Genomic DNA, 21,000 nt, shown 5'->3' with positions numbered 1-21,000 from the left:
CTCATTGCAAAATTGAGAAAGCGTCTATATTGGATGTTTTTGTGTACAAGCCAACTAGGAATGCTCTATATTCTCAAACTGTATGTTGGTGGATGAATCTGTACACTGAGCTCTTGCAGCGCTAGTGAGAAGTCTGAGCACTCTGCCCCATGATTACCCACGATTTGATGTGATTATATGACTGACTTTTTTGGAGCAAAAGCTATCCAGTTTGGTCTTGATGGAATGTATGAAAGTTGCCTTATTATTGTGACTTCTCTGTTGTTTTTTGAATAGGAACTCCTTTAAATAGGAGAATTTTGGTTGTTAGTTTCTCAAGTGAAGGTGCAGCTTTCACTTAATTTTTCCCTATTTTCAGCCCCTAGTGCACAGACACTGTAATTGGTTGTTTTTTAAGCATAGGGCCAATTTTCTAAAAGTAAATTCTAACACACAGATAAGATCTCTTTTGTGTGGTGAAATGTGTTTACTATGAGATGAGTAACGAGTATCAAAATTCTGCCAGATTATTATGGAAGGGACATTAGATAGCTAAACAACATCTTAAAAATACTTCTTGTTACAGCATATGTCATTCCTAATTGCTTTAGCTGTGTAGTTGTTCCAAAAAACATTTTGACTAGGTTATGGGTCTTTACTTACCTGTAAGGGGAAATTAACCTTTTCTTTTCAATTTAAAGTATTAAAGAGGCTGTGGGCTATGCTACTCTCTTAAAAGCTGTCCGAATGGCATATGGATGATCACCCTACAATTTATTTGCTGCGCTTCAGGTTTAAGCGATGTGGAAGTCAGCATTGAAACTCAGATCTGAGCTGTGGAAATCAGAATTTTTACATGCAGGTCTCACCCTCCTGGAAGGAGGAGACAAACATCAGGCTTTTTGGGCAGTCAGAGTATCACCTACAGACAGCATTGTTACCCTGCCTGCCTCACTGCGGATACTGGCTCTGTTGGGTGAAAGGAGCTTCCAGTGGCTCTACTGAAACTTGTCTTGATTTGCTTAGGACTTAGTTTAATTTCTTAATCTGTGGACTCTAATAACAGAGTTTCTCCAATAAGCAGAATTTCACCCCTGATGCCTGCCCTCAAGAATTACACGTTTACTAACCAGCGTTCGTGCTTCTGACTTGCATTTACCTTGAAATTCTCTTTTTGATGGTGATTGATCATGGTACTTGGACATGCTGTGTTCTTGAAGACAGATCTTCCAACTGATCTGACTAAAGGTGACTGTAGTTCAAGGTACAGCTATTAAACAATTAAACAATTCAGTGCACTTAGAAATCTAGGTTGGAAACGATAAAAGTTTTGTTTGGCAAGTATTTCTGCCTTTCATATGTCAGCAAGCTGATCTGTTGCTCTGTGCAATCAGTATCATGGTTGATATGACCGTCATGCTTTTACTGTCTTCTGTGTTTGTTATTTTTTTAAATGTACTTTGTGGGAGGAAGTTCAACAAAACACTATATTCTCAACTCAGGCTTGAGCTCTCTGACTTCCGGCTTGACAGCTTTTAGTTGTGCAAGAATAAGCTGAAATATTAGCGCGCTCTTCTTCATGTGCTGTAGCTGAACTAGAATTACAGTGCACTTAAGTTTCTTTTTTTGGCTTCAACTTGTATTTGCATGTGGTATGCCTCAAGTTCATGTATAGAGAATCTTTCCATAGTCTAGAGTCTGTTTCTTTTAAGTATGAGAGAGCTTTAACCAACTGGGTAGCTCTTGTGCTACAAGAAAAGGAGTACAATTTATTACTGCTCACTTCAGCTGATTGCTCAATCTCCTCATGCGTAGGACTGAGATCACCCAAATTCCAGGACCTTACAGGATATGGACGTTTTCAGACACCACTGCTCTGATGTGAATGGATCTAGGAAGCCACTTTGCTTTCCAAGATCAAATTAGGATATCTTTTTGATAATTGATAATTTGATAAGGAGTTGGGCTTGATGATCGTCGTGGGTCCCTTCCAAGTCAGGATATTCTATGATTCTAATTAAAGCTTTTAGTAGAAGGAATTACGGCAAACCACGTGGTTGACTGAAGCATGTGAGTAATCCGTTAATAATCAGTGAACCAATCTAAGCTTGGAGTGGTATCCCTTTTAAGTGTTTGGAGAGCTTGAGGCCTAGCAATGGTGCTCACATAGCATGAGAAAGGAAGCTGTGCTATTGCAATATGTATTTTTTAAGATTTCTTCTTGCAACCGAGATGCCGAGATCACTTGGTAGTTGTTGGAAATGCTGCTGGGACTCGGAAGCCTTCAGTAACTTGGAATCTTTTAGAGATACTTTTATCTCCCTTTACGATGGCTTTTAGAAAAAGATGATATGGATTGTGCTAATCCTGGTAGAGAGCTTACCAGGGACTCTGTTATCTAATAATGAACTTTAAACTTAATTTTTTGCCTTTCCTGCTAGCCTTATAAAACTTGCTACTTTCTTGTTGAGAGTAAAAATATGCTAGAAGCAGGATACTCCGTGTAGGGGCATGGCAGTGCTAGCCATGTACTGCTCATTTGAGGTGTTTAACTGCTGTCAGTGCTCTTAGGAATAGAAGCTAAAATTTTCAAGCCTGAATGGCAGCGGTTGAGTTCTGGGACATACGTTTAGGTGTCTAAAGAAATCAAGTGACTTAACTTGAGTCTGGAGGATCCGGTGATGTTCCCTCCCTCTGGCAAAATGATGGAACAGCTGTGCAGTGGAGATCTGTGGGCCCAGATCGGGCAGCGGCGAGAGGAGAGCTGGACTAGGTGGGTATTTACTCCACAGGGCTAGGTTGGGAGGGCAGAGTGTTCTGGCACAGAAGATCCCTTAATACTTACTGTAGGTCTTCAGAAATCCTCATTGCTCAGAAATGCTCTAATACATGACTGATTTAAAAAAATAATCAAACATAAATACCTGTCCAATTGCGCAAAGTTTCCAGCTGATCTATTCTGTTTATACAATGTATCATAGAGAGTTATAAAATACGTAATATTTATGAATTAATTGTAGCCCTTGGAGTATTTCCAGGCTATTTTCATATATATTTTTAGGCACTATCTCAAATAAGCTCCTTCACGTCTCTTTACTCCCTGCCTTTCCCACCCCCAGTATAGCTCTGCCTATTCCTTCTGAGTATTAACTGTTAAAAGCTTAAGTCGAACAGAATCTAAAAATGGTCTTAAGTGATAAATGCAGCAGATTGACCAGAACCTGAGTTCAGTTTTTCATCTGTTTTAAGATGAAGAACGTGGCATTGTCACTCCACAGTAATGCAATGTTATTTGTGAGTGTAGTGCAGCTGTAACCCGTGGAAGTGGGTTAAGAGCTAGTCACTGCTGTCAAGGAGAGAATGATTTGTACATTTACTAAAATGTTTCGCTTCACGTAGTTTTGAAGTGTTTTGAAAGGTTAAAGTTACGCAACATCCATTGTGATAAGTGATTGAAATGAAGTGAAATGGCCAAGATGTCACAGTGAGCGAGTGACAAAACAGAAAATGGGAATCTGGGATTTCTCTTGGTGCTGGACGTGAGCTCGGCGTGGGTGAGCTCTTGAAGCCCATGGCTTGTGCAAGGCATGCTGCGCTTCTGCACAGCCTTCGGCCCTACTCTTAGATGTCTGGCACGCAGCTGGTCAGGGCGTAGGGTCCGGCTTTGGCCTGGTCTGACGTGGCTCTAGCGATTAGCAAGAGGCTTTTCCTGCCTTCCAGGGGAGAGGATGGCTCTCCCAGGAGGAGTGTAGTTGGGACAGACCTGATATTGCACACTATGAATGCATTTAACGGATAGCAGGAAATTAAGGTTATGGTGGGTAGTCATTTAAAAGGTACTGCTGCTTGATTCCAGGAGATGGCAGGAGCTTGGTGCTAAGAGGTTGTGGTTACTGGAAAGGAAGTGTTTATGTATAAACACTTGCGTTACCCAGGAACTTCATAAATTGTGGTGGTTTTAAAAGGGCTAATGATGCATCCCGAGATGTTGTAGATCCCCCATTAAGGTGTATCCTCTCATCGTTTCTCTCCCGTGTAGCTGCTTGGTTTATGCTTATATACAGATATTCCAACGTACTGTACACAGGCATTTTATCTCACCTCCAAAAGCAGTTGTATAAATGAACCCCGTTCAGGATTGATACAAGAGGTTTTGGACAAACTACATTATGAGGAGCTATGTGTATGTAGTATTGTGTTACGAGTTTCCTGGCTTCTGCTGCAATAGAACGTGACTCAAAGCCTGTCTAAATTTTACCTTTTTAAAAGGTAAACGTTTTCTGATCTAAATGCAGGAATTTTGGTCTAGCTTGGAGGCAGTGTATTAAATTTTCAGCAGTGATATTTGAAAGAGGATTGAACGTAAATTGATACAGTGCCTTCTGTTTAAAAGAAAAAGCAAAATGCCTGTGCTGCAACAAAATGAGGTATCTTACCTATCTGGGGAAGAGAAGCAAGAATTATTTATGTGTTGAGTTGACAACTCCTACAATGTTTAGGTTTTTCTGGCTAATATTTTGACAAATTTAACTGATCAAAATTTTGTACTGTATTAGGTTAGTGAATAACCAATTAGACATCTCTTGTTTATCTTACAACATTTAGCAAAAAATTGCTATAGTCCTGATACTCTTACTTAACATAACTATTTTTGCCTTTGGAAATAAACATGCTATTATTGGAAATCATTGGTAGTAGGCCAATTCAATGATCGCTTTTCTTGTGGCCTGAACTTAGGTAATTACTGCAGTGTAAAGTGCAAGTTTAATTTTAGTCCAAGTATCTTTCTGTATTAGAAGGTAATATATGCCCTTCACTATTTAATAAGCTGTGCTTGGTGATGATAGATGGAAAAGATTAACCTTAGTATATTGGCAGTATGATGGTCAGCTGCAGTTGCATTAGGAAGCATCACCACCTCAACAATGTGATAAGATTCATTAAAGTTTTTAAGATATCTGTACTTGAATGGAAATTTAGAGACTGGCTTTTTCTCAAGACAGCAAGAGGTATTTTACTGCAGAAAGATTGTGTGGCTATTTTTAGCCGTGGGTACTGGTGAGGTGGAACAGAATATTTTTAGAGCTGTAGAAAATGCAGCTGGTTCTCTTTTTCACTCTAGTGCTATAGGGTTTTTCCAAAATAATGAATAAAATTGGTAGGAAACATTTTTTATGTATCATTATTATTACTTACGTAAGTAATATATTCATTGTCTGTATATATACACACATATGTATATATACGTTCATACAGAATTTTAAGTGTTTTGGTGCTGTGAATGATACTGTCATGTATTAAAATAGTTTTTGCTCAAATTTTGAAAGCTCATTACTCATGTGAAACGTTTAGCAAAATATACAACAAGCAAGGCATAATTGTGTCACTGTCACTTAATATATACCAATCCCATATGCTGTTTGGATCATTACTTGAATGAGGTAAGCATGAAATAATTCAGGAAACTGTGGTGATAGTGAATTGGTAAAAATGATAGCTTTGAAGAAGAAACCCTGCTCTGTAATGTTTTTGCAATGTTTTAGGCATTTTAGAGTGTGTTGTACTAATGTTGGGGACCTGCAGAGGCAACGGACCTGAGCTTATGCTGGTTCTTAATAAGCGTATGTACGTGTTTACAAGAAAATGTGGATTTTGTTAATTGTCTTTCCTGGATTTAAGCTGGATGAATGAAGAAGTAGTAAACACTCCCCTCCGCCCGCCCCCCTTCAGCACGCCCTCAAAAATGGTGAGATTCCGGTAAAATGAGAAGTGGATTTTTATACGGCTTGTCTGAAACTGTTCTTGTTGACACCCATTTAATTACATAAGTCTGCTTGAAAAGCTTTTTATAATACTTTCAAAACCTGGCTTTTCAAATCTCTGAATTATTCAGGAAATTTTTTAGCAGCAAGGTAAAGCGATGCTTGTGATTCATGGTATTTTTTTTAAAATTACCATGCCTTTGTTCTTTATATGTAAATTTAAAAAAAAAAAGAAGTCCTTTAGATGTGTGCATTGTACCTCCTTTCTGAGACTGCAAAGGAGACATGGCCTATAAACCACTCTTGACTAATCCTCCAAGCTCTGTACCATTCGGAGAGTGCTAAAGAAAAGGTTGTAAAATTTAATAATTCATAGTTATGAAAAAAAAAACCCAACAAAAAACCCAACCCCAAACCCCAAAAACTCGTTCCTGGCAACTTTCTTAAGAATGTTCATGTTAACTCTGTTGTCCTGGCTACATTCCAGCTTTATTAGATTATAAATTCTATTTTAATCCACTCGGTTTTCAATTGGATATCTATTTTTGCCTTTCTTTTGTTAAATAATAATAGTTGTTTGCAGGGCATGGCTGTGTATCTCTAGCCATCAAAATGCTTTTCTTGTATAAAACTATATATTTGCATATTTCTGGTTTTAATCATACTCCAGAACTTTAAAAGTAAATTATGTGCTTGACTTGCCAGGATCTGTTTGGTATTCCTAAACACAGCAGATGCACCAGATGAATTAATAGAAATCTGTTAGCTTTTCTACACTTTTAAATTCCAGATTTCCAATGTCTCTTCCTGAGAAATCTGAAGTCCTTGGAAATAGGGGAGTTTGTGTAGTCATAGATGAGCTTGGAAGCCTAGTATTTAATAGTAAAGCTGCTAAATTAACTCGGTTTAATGTGTTTTGTTGAAATTTTCATGCATCGTTTGTAGGGTAAGTAGATCCAGAAATAATAGATACAGATATAAAAAGATTGCGCGAAAACATATGGGAGAAGATTAGAGAAAACCACAGAGAAAAAACGTATTTCATCTCCTTTCTAGAGGATGCTTTTGGCTTTGTTTGCTGCATATCCCCCTTCCTCCTACGCAAGCCCCAGACCTGCAGCCAAGGTCCTCCTCCCTGACCTGCCCCTTCCATGTCCCCCGTACCCCCAAGACAGCTTTGGTTTGCAATAGCACGTCAAAATAAACAGGCAGTTGGTTTTCAAGTGTGGTAAACAGAGTCTTTATGAAGCTGTTGACTTTTCCTTGCCGTATTTACCTGAGCTCTGCTTGAATTAACTTGCCATGATTGTGCAACGGGAGGGTATATTTTGCCCTACCTTCCTTTCTGCAGCCTGGCTGGCAAACGCTCTTCCGGCACGGGGAGCCGGGTCCCTGCAGCACGGGCAGGTGTCCCGGTGTGTTGGTGTTAGAGTGGCAATTGCGGGATCTTAACTGAAAGCTAGAAAATGGAAGTAATGCTTTTAACCACCACAGCCCTTGTAAAACTTAACTGTGCTTTCCAGTGTGATAGCCTGGTATTTTCACTGTTGTTCCTGGCCTCTTTTACAAGTCGTTTTGTGTCTGGGTTAAACTGATTGTGTTTGTTCTTTGCATAGTTTGTTCTCGCCATCTCTTAATATTGTGCTGAAAGTAAAGATTTAAATTATGTCTTTATAACTTGCTGGAATGTGCCTATTCCTAAAGATTAGACTTGCTTATGGTAGCATGCACTGAATTGGGCAATTGGTGTTCAAATTTGCTCTTTTTCCAGTTGGTAGTTACACGTCCAAGGGGCAGAGCTGTATCCTATTACTAGTTCAAGAGCCTGACTGCAGCTCTCTTTTAGTTTAGAGTAACTTAGCTTCTTGTCTGTCTTCCTCTGTCTGTACTGCTCAATCTGTCAAGAGTTTTGAAATCTTTTGATTGGCTTTTGGATCATCTTTGCCTAATTAACAAGTTGTTTCATCCTTCTTTGCAATTTGGCTGTGCTCCTGTGGTAATCACAATGATTGCTTGTACACAAAACCAATGTATTGAAAACATGGCATGTGTCTATTAATGCTGTTTTACAGCTAAGAAAAGATCAAGCAGCATGTGATGAAGTACATCTCCGATCACTGGGGACCATTGATCTATCAGCTCATAGACTTTTGCTTACAGTTATTAAGACGAGTGCATGTGAAGTTAATAGCCAGCATAAGAAGAAATGTTGGAAGTCTTTTTGTTCTTAGTCTAAACTGACAGGGTTAAAACCAACCAAACAGCCTCCCCTCAACCCCAAAGCCTTCCTCCTTGCCTTTTTTATTTTAGGTGGATTCTAGTTAAGAGTAAATTCATTAACGGTGTAATGTGCACAACGCAGTTATTCGTAATGCTCAGCTTTCAGTGGTATTTTAACAGTTATGAGTTTGAAGTGGCTATTTCTGTTGCAAAAAATTTTTATTCCAGCAGAGGCTATTTACTGGCTTGTAAATGTGCTAGAACTATAGCTTGTGAAGAAAACTGAAATTATGAAAGTTCCCATGTCAGCACTGAAGAAGGTACTTTTCTATTTTCTGCCATGTTAATGTATAATGCTTTAATTTGGCCAATGAGCATGATGAAACTGAATACAGAAGTTAGAAACCCACTTTTCAAGATCACATATCACTGTTTAGCAAAAATAAGTCTTGCATTAATACCAACCAGTAACGAACAGAAGAAAAGGATTGAATTTTGGGTCCTTCGCTGTCTTGCTAACAGTTATTGTGCTCCTCCCTTCTTTCTGACGCTTGCAAAAAGCCGTATTACCTGCTTGATTCTTATCTTTAAATTGGGCATGCTGCAAAACCAAAACAAGCAAAAAGATGAGCAGCTGAAAGGGAAAAAGATTGCCTGGGAAATTCGGGTTTAGACTTTTTCTTTTAATAATTGCTTTTTAACTTCTTTGGATAATTAAGTTCTAAATGAAGGTAGCCTTAGTTAAATGTTCAGCAGCCTTGTTCTTCAATTAAAGGTGTTGGAGTTCACAACAAATATTCTCAAAGACTTTCCAGAACTTCTCTGATAAAGCCAGAACTGCTGATTTCTAGGGTAAAGCAAATAATATGTGGGAGGAAAATAAAACCAACAGATGAAGACCACCTTTAGCCATGTAAAAATATAAAACAGTAACTTGAATTCATTCCATTCTCTGGTCTACAGTGCATTAACTTTGCTAATTCATCTTTTGTTGATTACAGTATATAATTCTGATCTTTCTGTTTATTACTAAAAATAGTTATAAAATTATATTGAAGACCAAATATTATAATAGGTTTTCATTGTTAATTGTATACATTGTGTTTATATTTCCTGCAAATTCTTACATTGTGTTAACATGAGTGACTGTCATCTTAAGTCCTGCGTGTTTCTCATTTGAAGAAGTGTAATTGAAAATGTATTAAAACAAAAATAGATGTTGGATACTGTAGGTATGAGTGTCTAACTAAACATTAACTTGAGGCTGCGTGCTCTGCCCTAGCCCAGATGGTGCTTTTGGACATTACAGTTGAACTTATTATTGAAAAAAAAAAGAAAATATATGCATATAAAAATAGAAAAAGTTCTTTATATAACTTAATGCTTTTAAAAAATTTACTATTGCTAGTTTTTTCACAGACGTTGCTGTTTGGTATATATTACCTATTCTTGCCCATCTAGCTTTAGAGCAACTGATAATGAACTGGATGTGGTTGTTGCGTATAATGTAATAAAATGTACAGATCTCGCAGCATTGTCATACAAGAAAGATATAAATGTAAATTTGTGAGATTGCTGCTGTTAATATTTGTACTAAGTCAATGTCTATTCTATTGTTGGTTCCAACCTACCACATGCTGTTTTTAACAAAATATCTGAAGTATCACCCTGAAGTACTCAGTCATCTGTCATTCAAGGATGAGTCAAGAAGTGTATTATAGTAAAACAAAAAATGATAAATTTATTGAGTGTTTAATACACAATATAGTTATTCATAACCTTATAGAATTATTAAGAATAATGAAATTGAATGGCAAGCTTCTTACAACTTTCACCTCACTACATGTGTTGATGAACATGTTGAACAGTTCTCTGGGGAGATGCTTCTCTTTTTTTTTTTATTTACTTTATTTTTTTAAAAGCCATTTTCATTGCCATTGTGTATGGTTCTGTACTGCAGTGGTGCCTGTAGCCCTGGTGAAGGGATGCGTTTTAGATATAAGCACTGTTTTGGAGATGTTCAACATTACTTTGATTTTCAGCAAGTGTGTTAATTTTTAAGTACTGTTTGTTTTCTTAGGGAGCACTATGGCACAGAGTTGAAGGACTTCAAAACCAGATTTCATATTTGCGTGTGTCATGAGTTGTTTGCATATTATATATTTGGTGCATTTAACTCCATAAAATACCTTACTGAAACGTGAGAAGTTGCATGTGTTGTACTTTTCAGTAACTCTGTATACTCTTACAGGCTAATCCATGATCTTGTGCATTAAAGGAAATAAAAAAGTGATTGATGAGAATTCTTAAGAATTTTTTTATTTAATATCAAAGAACATTTAGCGTTAAGTTACCATGACTGATAGAAAGTCTAAAGCTGATTTGTCTCAGCTTTGCTGTTATCTGTATCACTTTTTTTAATGTATACTTTATATGCATATAAAGTTTGTTTATTGTATTTTCATTTACAGGAGGGTTTAAATGGCAACTTTCTTGTTGGCTCTAAAATTGTTTACAGAAACAGATGCGTGTCAGTACTATTGGGCTTGCTATAAAATGTGTGTATATATATGTAGACACTTTAATGAAAGGAGATCGTTCTGTTAATTATTCTCTATTTGCTGTTTTTAAAGTGATGATCTCTTGTTTTCTTCTAGCATCAGATAATAGTCAGCGATTTCGAGAAACCTGCTTTGCGTTTGCACTGACGCCACAACAAGTGCAGCAAATCAGCAGTTCGATGTGAGTGAGTTTGATCAGTAATACAGTATTTAAATAAAAAAAGGAACTAGCTTACCATATCTTTCATTTTGAAATGTGCTCTTAAAGAACACAGATGTGTGTAGTGCCTCAGAGAACACTTTCCTGGGGAATTCTTTTCTCTGTTGTATGTAAGCTGATGGAGAAGAAAAAGGTGAGGAAGAGAGAATTAAATACCACCACTGTCCAGCGAGTATTGGGCAGGTTTCTCTTGTACTAAGTGCTGTACAAATACATAACTCTCCTTCCTGCAACCCTTTCTCACCATCAGTCACATCCTTTGTCGAGTTCTATGTTTATTCGCTATAAAGATGTACTTCATAGTGACCCATCAGAATTTTCTTTATACTATGCAAAAAAAAAAAAGGAAGTGATAGAGGTCAGATGAGAATGTAATTGATTTATTTACCTTGAAAAATAAAAAGTGCACCTTTTAGTGTGTCTTGAGAGTGGTGGTTTGACTGACCAGAAGGAGGGAAGTGTATATACTGGAAAGTGTAGTTTACATACATTGAACTTACAGCAAACTCTGAGAAAATGTTGATGAACCTGTTGTGTAAACAATATGTTTTAACCTGTAATCTGTTGTTTCTAGGGATATTTCTGGGACCAAATGTGACTTCACAGTACAGGTCCAGCTAAGGTATGTATTTGTATCGCCTGTTCTTGATGCTGTTGGTTTTTAAAGTGTATCAGGTATATGCTCCCCAGCGGGTTGGGCTTTCCTTTATGGAGAAGAGTCTCATCTAGTTGTTTCCTTGAGAAAAGGTTGCTGTTGGCTGCTCTGAAAAGGGCAGACTTAACTGCTTGTCCTTGTTATATGCAGCTTTCCTGAGTTGCTGGTGGCGTGATACCTGGCATGTCAAAATACTGCCTGTACTTAGCTATAGCCAGCTGATTTTTCTTCAATTCGTTATTTTAGATTGTGCATATGCTCCTTCCTTTCGTTAACTCCACGTCTGTCAGATTCCAGGTGCCTGGGCCTTCAAAATCTACATGCAGGGAGGGTTATTTTTGCTAGCAGAGATGTCAAACACAGTTTTGCTGGGCATGGCAACCCAAGGTCTACTTTTCTTTAGGCAATGGGAAGCAAGACTTTGGGAATCACCAGATTGGGTCTTAACCTGTTGGTTATTTTAGAGGTTTTGACAAATGTATCGTAAGTTGATTAAATCCTATGTATCCCTGTAATTCTGCGGAGGGCTGTGAGCAGAGCTGACTTCAGAGCTTGCTCCTGTCAAAAATGGCTGTCTTGCCTTTCTTCCTCCAGTCATGTCTGCATGGTGAGCTGTTAACTTGCCAGACAGAAAGAGACTGCTTTTGGGTCTTGCTTGTTAGGATACCTTCTGCTGATCAGCGAGTTGGGTTGGCTTGGTGTTGGGTCAGGTGGACAAAGGGACGAGGAGAGCATGAGGGAGAACGGGGACAGAAGGTAGCTCCCCCTTCTTGAGAGCAGCAGCCTGTTAGGCTCAGCTGCGTTGAACAGCTATACCCTGATGTGATGGTACATTTGCGTGGATGGGGCAGGTCCCCTGGAAGAAATCTGGTGGAGTTGAGAGGCTCTTTTTGGTCCTTTGAATGCCTGTTGTCCGCGATCTTGGCCTACACACATTTCGTAGGACAAGGAAGGGTATGTCTTATTTTGGTTCCAGCAGCAAATAAGCCTGTCTGAACTTAAATAAGAGGCTTGACATAGGCATGAGGATAGCATTTGATGCTGTGGCTAAACAGCTGGCTGGTTTATTGAAGTTGGAGGAGGGACAGTTGAAGCGATTGTATGTTTTGTGAAACCCTGGTCTTGTATCAAGAGGTCAGGCTGGAGAAATGTAGGAAAGAAATTCGGATGATCTATCTTTTGTAACAGGAAGCTGCATATCTGAATGAGTCAGAGTCAGTCTGAGGAATTCACTGAATCTGAGGAGGAACCTACAGCCATCTTGATCCAAACCTGTAATTTTGGGGGGTCTTTCCTGCTTAATGATCTGTACAGCTAATTTGAGGAGAGTTTTTAGCAAGATTTGTCATGCTTTCATAACTCAGTGGAAGAAAAATTCCTTCTAGGAAGAGGTGATCTTTAAATCACTTTAGAAGTGAAAGATGATGGAAGCTCTTTGCTTTTAGGTTTTGTTTATCAGAAACCAGTTGTCCACAAGAAGATCACTTCCCACCCAATCTGTGCGTGAAAGTAAATGGGAAACCATGCAGCCTTCCAGTAAGTAAGATGTTATTTTGATATACATAATTGGATAGCATTATTAGGAACTGTCTGTCAGAAATTAGTCTGGGAATTTATCCTAACCTTTGTTTTCACATTTTGGAGCATTTGAATGAAGATGGATAGATGAATGGAAAAGACAGTTAAATAAATTGTTCCTCAGGAGACCAGCCAGTAGATCCAGAAGATTAATTTTCAAAAAACTTGACAGTAAATTTTTATGTTTGACAAACATCCAGTGAGTCTGGCTGAAATTGGACTCTGTTTTGGAGGTCGGCTGTGCAGGGAATAGACCATCACTGACCAACAGGACTAAAGAGAAAAACGCCAACTTACAGTACTGGGGCAGCGCACAGGATTATACTGGGCAATGTTAGCCAGGCAGGTTGAATAGCAGTACTGGGAAAGGAGAGATGGAAAAGGTGCCTTTTTATATCCCAGTGGGCAGGGTTAGGATTTAGAAAGTGCAAGGCTCTGTGTAAGGAGAAGGGGCTTGTAAAACACCTGATACTTTGTCTGATAGATATATATATCTATATATAATACATATCTTTAAATTGAAGAGGGAGCCTGGTTCAGGTGAGACACAGCTTTTATTGGGGCAGGGTTGTGGTGAGAGGGGAAGAAGGCAAAAGTGGTATTAGTGTGTTTTTTTTTGCTGAGGGGAAAAAATACTTTGATTTCTAGGGCTATCTTCCACCAACCAAAAATGGTGTTGAACCAAAGCGACCTAGCCGACCAATCAACATTACCTCACTCGTCAGATTATCTACGACGGTACCAAACACAATCGTTGTTTCATGGACTGCAGAAATTGGAAGAGTAAGTAACTTTGGTACATAATGCTGTCTAAAGCTTATTAGTTTCTGCTTTGGCATCTGTTTGAAAGATTTGAAAGATAAGCAAGTTTAATTGTGCAGAAAATACTTAATGGTTTAGCAGTAGACTGTTCGTTCTTTTGATTGTATTACTTTATGTTAGGCAGATATGACATGCTCCCTTAGATCAGTAGCCCTTAAATTTTTTGGTGTGATCTCTCCCTCTTCACTCCCCTCCCCACCTATCTTTGTGACTCATTGAGGGCCCACGTAATAAGATCAAGACATCTTATAAAACTTTTTTTGTTTGTTTGTCTTCAGACTTCAAGCTCTTCCTGATTTTGGGGACTTGACAAACTTATCTTGGCTTCAACTTGTAACTAGCACGTGACATTCAATACAGAGTGGTCTTTTATAACTGTGTAAATGTGGACACAAAGCATAGCAACTCAGCAGGGCCCAGGAGATTTAATTTGCCTTTTTTACATTTCTGTTCTCACAACTGCTATCCTTATACTTAATATTTAAAAAGTCATATTTTTATAACTTTTTTGTATCCATGGGGAGAATGTTACAATTGGTATTATAAAATTGCTGATGTTCCACTGGACTAATTAAATCTGGAACATGCTGCAAAAAGTTACTTCGATAAATTAGTCCGTGAATTAGTGCACTGCTTTCACTGATGGTAAAAAAACCTGCTAGATATACATTACGGAGTCAACATGTACTTGAAAAATGGTGGCTTTGCTGTTGCAACTATCCTGTTTTTTGAAGTCCTGAGATGAAACCTTGTCCAAGAATTTGTCAGTGCGCAAAGCCCAGGATTCCTGAACCAGTGTGGAAAAATGCTTACAGCCCAATCGTGCACAATAGTCAGTTATAAAACATCACAATGGTATTTCATGATGAATTTCTTGTGGAGCGTGAAACAGTCTCCATTCAGATTGTAGAATAAATGATGGCTGAATGATTTTTTTTTTTTTTTTTTCCTAAAACCTTCTTTTATCTAATTGAGAACTGCAGGTATCAGAAATAAGCATTTTTAAATGAACTTGTTTTGGTTTACATTGCAGAAATGCCTGCACGCCAGTTGATGAATCCTGGTTATTGCTCTGAATACAGTGCTGCACTTTTGCTTAAGAATACCAGTGAGGATTTAGGGAAAAGAAATGTCACAAGTCTGCGTGGACTCTAAACTAGTCTCTTGTAAACTAGCTAATTTCTCAGGCTTCATAGATATTTCAGTTATAAAAACCATGTTGGCTAACTTGTAGCTTACAATAGAAAACTGAAGAGAGTGGCAAATTCTTAGTGTATTTCGTGAGAATTAGATGCCAGTCAGAACTTCCCCACTCATGAGATGTAATGCTTTCTAAAATGATTGTTTGAGATCTTGACAGTTAAATGTGAGGAATTATTTTATATTTGGATGTGCCTGTATAGTACCAAATTTGAATTCCCCTCCTCCCCTTCCCTTAAGAGTCAGTTGCATGTCTCAACTGGTGTACTCTACCTTTCCTGAAGTCATAATTGTGATTTTCACACAATCTGTTTCAAGAGCCTTCTGTACAAGATGCCTTGGGCAAGTTCCGAGCTTTGTAGATCCAAGCTGTCGGTAAATAATTTCACAATGTTAATTACCATTTTTCTAACTTCTATACTAATTGAGGCATTAAACAAACAAGTTAAAGCAGTAGTGGGTTTTAACGATGTGAGAAGCATTCATTGTAAGAATAAAATATTTAAAATGTGTTGTTTCTGATGCTATTTCAATTTGTGTAATTTTATGGTAAGATATATTACTGAAATCCCATCTTCGGATTCTGGTGGCATCCTAAATAATGGTAGATGTCACAATTGTATGGATTTATTTTGTTTTGTTAGTGGAAACATACACGGCAGTTGCTGGGGGAAGACTTTCATTTTTCAATTTAAAGTATATGAGTGTGGCTACAGGTTTAGCAAATGCTGTTTGTATCAAAAAGTAATTGATGTAGCCTCATCTGAGAACACAAATTTTGTCCTTTCCATTTTGGGGGTGCGGGGAGAGAGGAGTGTTGCTGCTGAATGCATAGTACAATGTCACGTTTTTAGAAAGACAGTTATTACCTGCCGTTGTTAGTAGCCTGCAAGAAAAATGAGAGTTTCAGAAATCTCAGACTGTGGTTTGAAATCCGTTAGCGATGCCAGGAGGAGCCGTTCCTCCTGCCATTCCTGCTCTGTCCCTCTAGGGAAGGCTTACCGCGCTTACAGGGGAGCTGGCAGGGTAGATGTTTGGTCTGCATCTGGCCTGCTTGTATGCCAAATTATCTCTGTAGTGGCAGAAGTGAGCATCCCTGGCTTTTTGCTGACACTGATAAGGAACATTTGCATGGTCTGTTCTGTTGAGACCGACGCGGGGAATTGATCTAACCTCTTCCAGAGGGGACGGACAGACAGCTGGGAGTGGTGACTCCTTGCCTGCGCCGGCTAGATTCACTAGAGTACATCTTGGCCCCACTGAACTCTTGAATTCTCTAACTGCCTTACTTCTGTTAAGCTTTGGCAGTGAAGTTAGCATTTCGTAGACAGTAAGCGCAGGAAGGTGAGAAAAAGAAAGTTGAACAGTGCTTCCAGACAGAGTAGGAAATACTGCAGATGATGCATTGTTTTATGTATTGCTTTTGAAGAGCCATCACTGCTGATTTTCCTATTTTGGAAAACAAAATAAGCTTTTATTAAAAAAAAAAAAAAGTTTTGATCATATTTGACCAGACAGCTTCCCTTAAATGTATTGACACAACTGCAGTACCTAAAATTGATGTAAAATTACTCTTCTTAAATGGACTGTAGACTGCATGCCCTGAGTTAGATGTAAAACTTCCAGAAGTGTCCTAAATGCTGTTTTAATAGCTTGGTTTGCAGCTAAATCTAAGCCCAGAGGAGTGTGAAGTCACTTTTGTTGCACCTCTAAAACTCCAGCCCTGTGAACTTTCTGAAGCACGATGGGTTTTCTCTAGTCTGAAAACTTTGCCATCCAAAGTCTCATAACTGCTTTAGAAACACAGTGCCCTGTAATCACATAACAAATTGCATAAGCATTGTATAAAATACAAGCTATCTTTTGATTAAAACAGTTTTTACTTTGATCTTTTGTTCTGTTTTCTAGAACTATTCCATGGCAGTCTATCTTGTAAAGCAGCTGTCCTCTACGGTGTTACTGCAGAGGTTGCGAGCAAAAGGGATACGGAACCCTGATCATTCTAGAGCACTAAGTATGTCTGATGTACTACTTGTTTAAAAAGGAAAAATAGCTTTTGTAAAAGGAGATTTGAAATAGGACTGTACTAACTGAGGTTTGGACTTCCTACAATTCTCTGGGTTTTGAGAATCTGATAGTGGTGTTCTTTGTATTCAGTTCCAATTCAAAGACTCAGAGGCCTTTGTTTGTACTAGGAGCCAGTCCAGGAACCCTGTTGACACTGTGAAGGGAAAAATGCAAGAGAATCTCTTTCAGTTCAGCCATACTGGCTTTGTTTCTTCAGAATAGAACAACTGTATTTATATAGTTAACTGGTAATTCAGTACCTCAAGCAAGCTGAACTAAATGCCTGATACTGAACCTTGATGCTGACATGCTGGAGGAAAATCTCCATCAACACAGTTTTTGTTCCTTTGGCACGGTATTGTGCAGTGAGGTCCTGGAGAGAGAGCCTATGGCAATACTCCTCCCAACCCCCTTCCAAATTTAAGTGTGAGATTTGCTGCTTTGTTGTTTTCCCTGACAAGTACGTGTTGGTATAAGTTTGTATAATAAAAATGCAAGCAAAAACTGCTGCATGTTTCTTTTTCAGAGAGAGGGTGAAAAGACCAACACCTGACAGCTGTTGGTCATACTCTTTAATGCTCAGATAATGTGTCTTGTACAGCACAGGGAGGAAATTTAGTCCACCAGTAAATGCTACAAAGCCAGTGGTATATAGTGCTGGGCATTAGTTTGTGCTAATGCAGTATGATGATTTAAATGCACAAAAATTTAGAGAGTTTCCAGGTGGCTACTGCTCTTTGTATACAAGGTGAGAATGAGGGTGTAGGTATACGGTTCATAGACCAGGAAGAACATGGAACTGATTTGTTCATTTAACCAATGACTGCTTATAAAACAGTCATTATAAATAAAAGTAGAGGATGGGTAGAGATGAGAGACTTCTGTAATGCTAATATTTCACTGCAGTTATTTGAAACCCAAATTTTGTCAGGGTAGTTCTGATTTCCTGTTTCTCAATTTGCTTTTCAATTTTGAATCACAGATGATTATTGTTTGTTTGATGAGTATTTCGGAGGTTTACAGTGGTGCTTTTCCATATGAGAGTTACTAACACGTGGGTTTTTTAATGTGCTTGAAGTTGCCAGTCAAGTAGATTTTAAGTAACTTTCAAGTACAGTGTTGCATGTATATGAAGAGAGACATCTCTGTATTAATACATTTTCTAGGGATCTTGGTTTAAGATGAGCTTTTCCTGATTTTCGCTTTCTTAAATCTTGTCATCTGTGATCTTTCTGGAGAGTAAAGACTGCTTATGTTACATATTTATTGTGTGAGTCTGAAACAATAGTCACTGCTGCTTGCTACCAGTAGATATGGCAAACTGAAAGTTTAGCACAGTTTCAGACATGTTTTATTTCTCTATCATCCAATTTGTGTTTTAAATCAACTGTAAAATGAACCTTTTCTTCTTTCAAATAACAGTTAAAGAGAAACTGACTGCCGATCCAGACAGTGAAATAGCAACAACAAGCTTAAGAGTTTCTCTTCTTTGTCCAGTAAGTTGTTTTTTTTTTTTAATTCCCTCAAAACTGATTCTGATCAAAATGTGGCCGTTCTGGGACATATATTTAGTAGAGGTTAGCTGGTGTTTACCTATGTGTTAACTTTGTGGGGATAGGATCCAGTGCTGAAGTTACCTGTCACTGTGCTTAAGCGTGTGATATACCCCTGAGAAAATGAGTATTCCATTAACTTGAAAATGCTATTCAAAATTATATGTAAGCATACATTTAAATCTGTCACTAGATCGTCTGCGTGTGCAGTTTGAGTCCTTGATTGTGATAAAACCACCCAGTGGTAAGGTGGGTGAATCTGACTATTAAAAGTAGCTCTTCAGCCAGTGTCTGCAGTCAAAGAATTGAGCATCTTTTAACTGAAGTTGATTATATGCATGCATACACTTTGAGTATTTAATAATCTTAGATTAAAAACAAAGCAGCATCCTAGAGGTTGTTCAAACAAAATTTGTTCCAAATTTGAAGTGGGAGAATACAGTTCCAGTGAATGTGGAAGTGGCAGAGATGTACTGTATCTTGACCTACTAATTGTTTTTTAACCAAGTAAATGCAGAGATAAGCGGTAGTTTATACCTGGGTTTCTATATCATTGGTGAACTGCACAATATTAATATTATGTGCACTTTTTTTAATCTTTGGGACTTAGTGCTCTTGTTTGAGGTACCATGCACCTTCAGAATACTTGCTCTCTGTATTGATTGACACAGTATCTTTATTGCAGTATAACTTTTTAACCTCTTTTCAAGATTAAGGATACATCTGTTTCCTTGTTTGGCTCAATCTGCTCAAGCTTGACACGAAATTTTCAGTTTTGAAATCTAAAGAAGAAAACTGATTATATTCTTGCAAAATTGAAGCTTATTTCTCAAGTTATTAAGTATGTTCTTAAGCTCTACCGATTTAAAGATAAATTTTAGATATATAAGCTTTGCTTCGTAAAAAGCACAGTTGACATTGTGGTTACTTTTTATATATGTATTAGGTTATTGTAAATCTTTAAATGTGGTATTTTCATGATCTTCAGTCTTAAGATTTTTTCCATATCAACATTGATGCTAATTAAATAATAACACATTTATCAGGAAGATAAAACTCATCTGTAAGAAAGATAGAGGGATTGCATTTACAAAATAAAATCCTGATCCGTAAACTTAGAACCTCATAACCTATAATTTTATAAACCTATGAACTTACGTGTCACATCAAAACTGCTGCAGATTTGGAATGCTGAAGTATTTCGGATCCACACCTGGCAGCTTATTTTGCTGAATTGTCATAGTTGAATTTTTGTTGTGCTGTTAGTACTTCGTTATTCTAGAAAGTACAATGATAGTCCTGTTGGTTTTTTTGTCATTCTTTAGGCACGATATTCTTACCACTTAAAATTAGTTTCCAATACAGACAAAAATAGTAATCTGTTAGTAGGAATTAAATGGCTGTAAGAGTTTAGAATGCCTATGTATTAATTCATTATCTTAAATTAATGTTCATGCATCTTCTGGAATTACAGATTTTTTACTTCAGTTGTACTTGATTTGTCAAAATGGCCATTTCAGGCAGTTGTGTTGCTTTATAGATCATTCCATGGGAGTTTTCTGACACACTTCTGTTCGTCCTGATTGCCTCTGTTCTTCTGCAGTGCTTTTAGATGCATTTTTTTCTTGATTACTGTGATTCAGATGAGTTAATATTAGAGCAGGAATATCCTCTACAATATTGCTTTTAAGACTGCAAGTTTGCTAATACGTAAAGAGTCAAATTCTATTTTGCTTTCTCAGTCTTCTGCCAGGGGTAAAAACAAAACATCAATCAGACATTAGGATGTACCTCTTCAGAAGTCCTACCTTCGTCAGTATTTCCTTTTTAAAATTTACTACTTTTCTGATAGACATACAAACGAAAGTCTATAGCAGATTATTTTGAGCATATTTGTCTCTGTGTCATTTTAATAATGTCTACAAAACATACACACTTGTCATTTTCCCCCCAGTATGTTCCTCATTCAGTGCTGTCTGATTTCACTGTAGCTCTTGGAATAATCCATCATTGCAAAGGCTCGTTGGGACAGAGACTGCACCTTTCAACCTGTGCTATGAATAGAAAGGTTATTAGCATGATTCAGACTGTCCTTGGGTCTGAATGTAATTTTGTTATAGCCTCCATATTTTTACTTGCTAATTTGTAAGCATTTGGCTCAGGGAGAATTTTTTTGTAAATATTTTGTGCTTACTTTCTGCTGCTTGAATGGACAGTGTATGCTTTGAAAATACACACTGAAAATGCTGATTTGGTCTCCACAGCAGAACCAAAAATTAAAGTGTGATGCATCTTCAGCTCTGTTAATGTGAGAGTGCTATTCTCCCATCTCATTTGTTATGGGTGTGATTCTCTCGTGTGTATACTTCAATAAAATAAATGC

At 37.8% G+C, this 21,000-nt stretch overlaps 1 protein-coding gene across 9 annotated transcripts in view; it reads left to right on the top strand.

The window, feature by feature from the left end:
* PIAS1 (protein inhibitor of activated STAT 1) overlaps nt 1–21,000 on the top strand; it is a 62,646-nt gene that overhangs the window by 29,503 nt on the left and 12,143 nt on the right. For 8 of the 9 annotated variants that reach the window (XR_012675180.1, XR_012675178.1, XR_012675179.1 and 5 more), the window contains exons 3-8: nt 10,619–10,703; nt 11,317–11,364; nt 12,843–12,933; nt 13,624–13,758; nt 16,906–17,011; nt 18,487–18,560. Coding sequence is in view for 5 of the 9 variants with exons in the window: in XM_075159704.1 (XP_075015805.1) it covers nt 10,619–10,703; nt 11,317–11,364; nt 12,843–12,933; nt 13,624–13,758; nt 16,906–17,011; nt 18,487–18,560 (539 nt within the window). In the remaining 4 variants the exon portion in view is untranslated. The remainder of the gene's footprint in view (nt 1–10,618; nt 10,704–11,316; nt 11,365–12,842; nt 12,934–13,623; nt 13,759–16,905; nt 17,012–18,486; nt 18,561–21,000) is intronic. The other variant, XM_075159703.1, reaches the window with a different exon arrangement.

Source organism: Calonectris borealis, chromosome 11 (assembly GCF_964195595.1).
Source record: "Calonectris borealis chromosome 11, bCalBor7.hap1.2, whole genome shotgun sequence".
NCBI lineage: Eukaryota > Metazoa > Chordata > Aves > Procellariiformes > Procellariidae > Calonectris > Calonectris borealis.
Note: the sequence above shows the minus strand (reverse complement) of the source record. Positions and strands in the feature narration are given on the sequence as shown.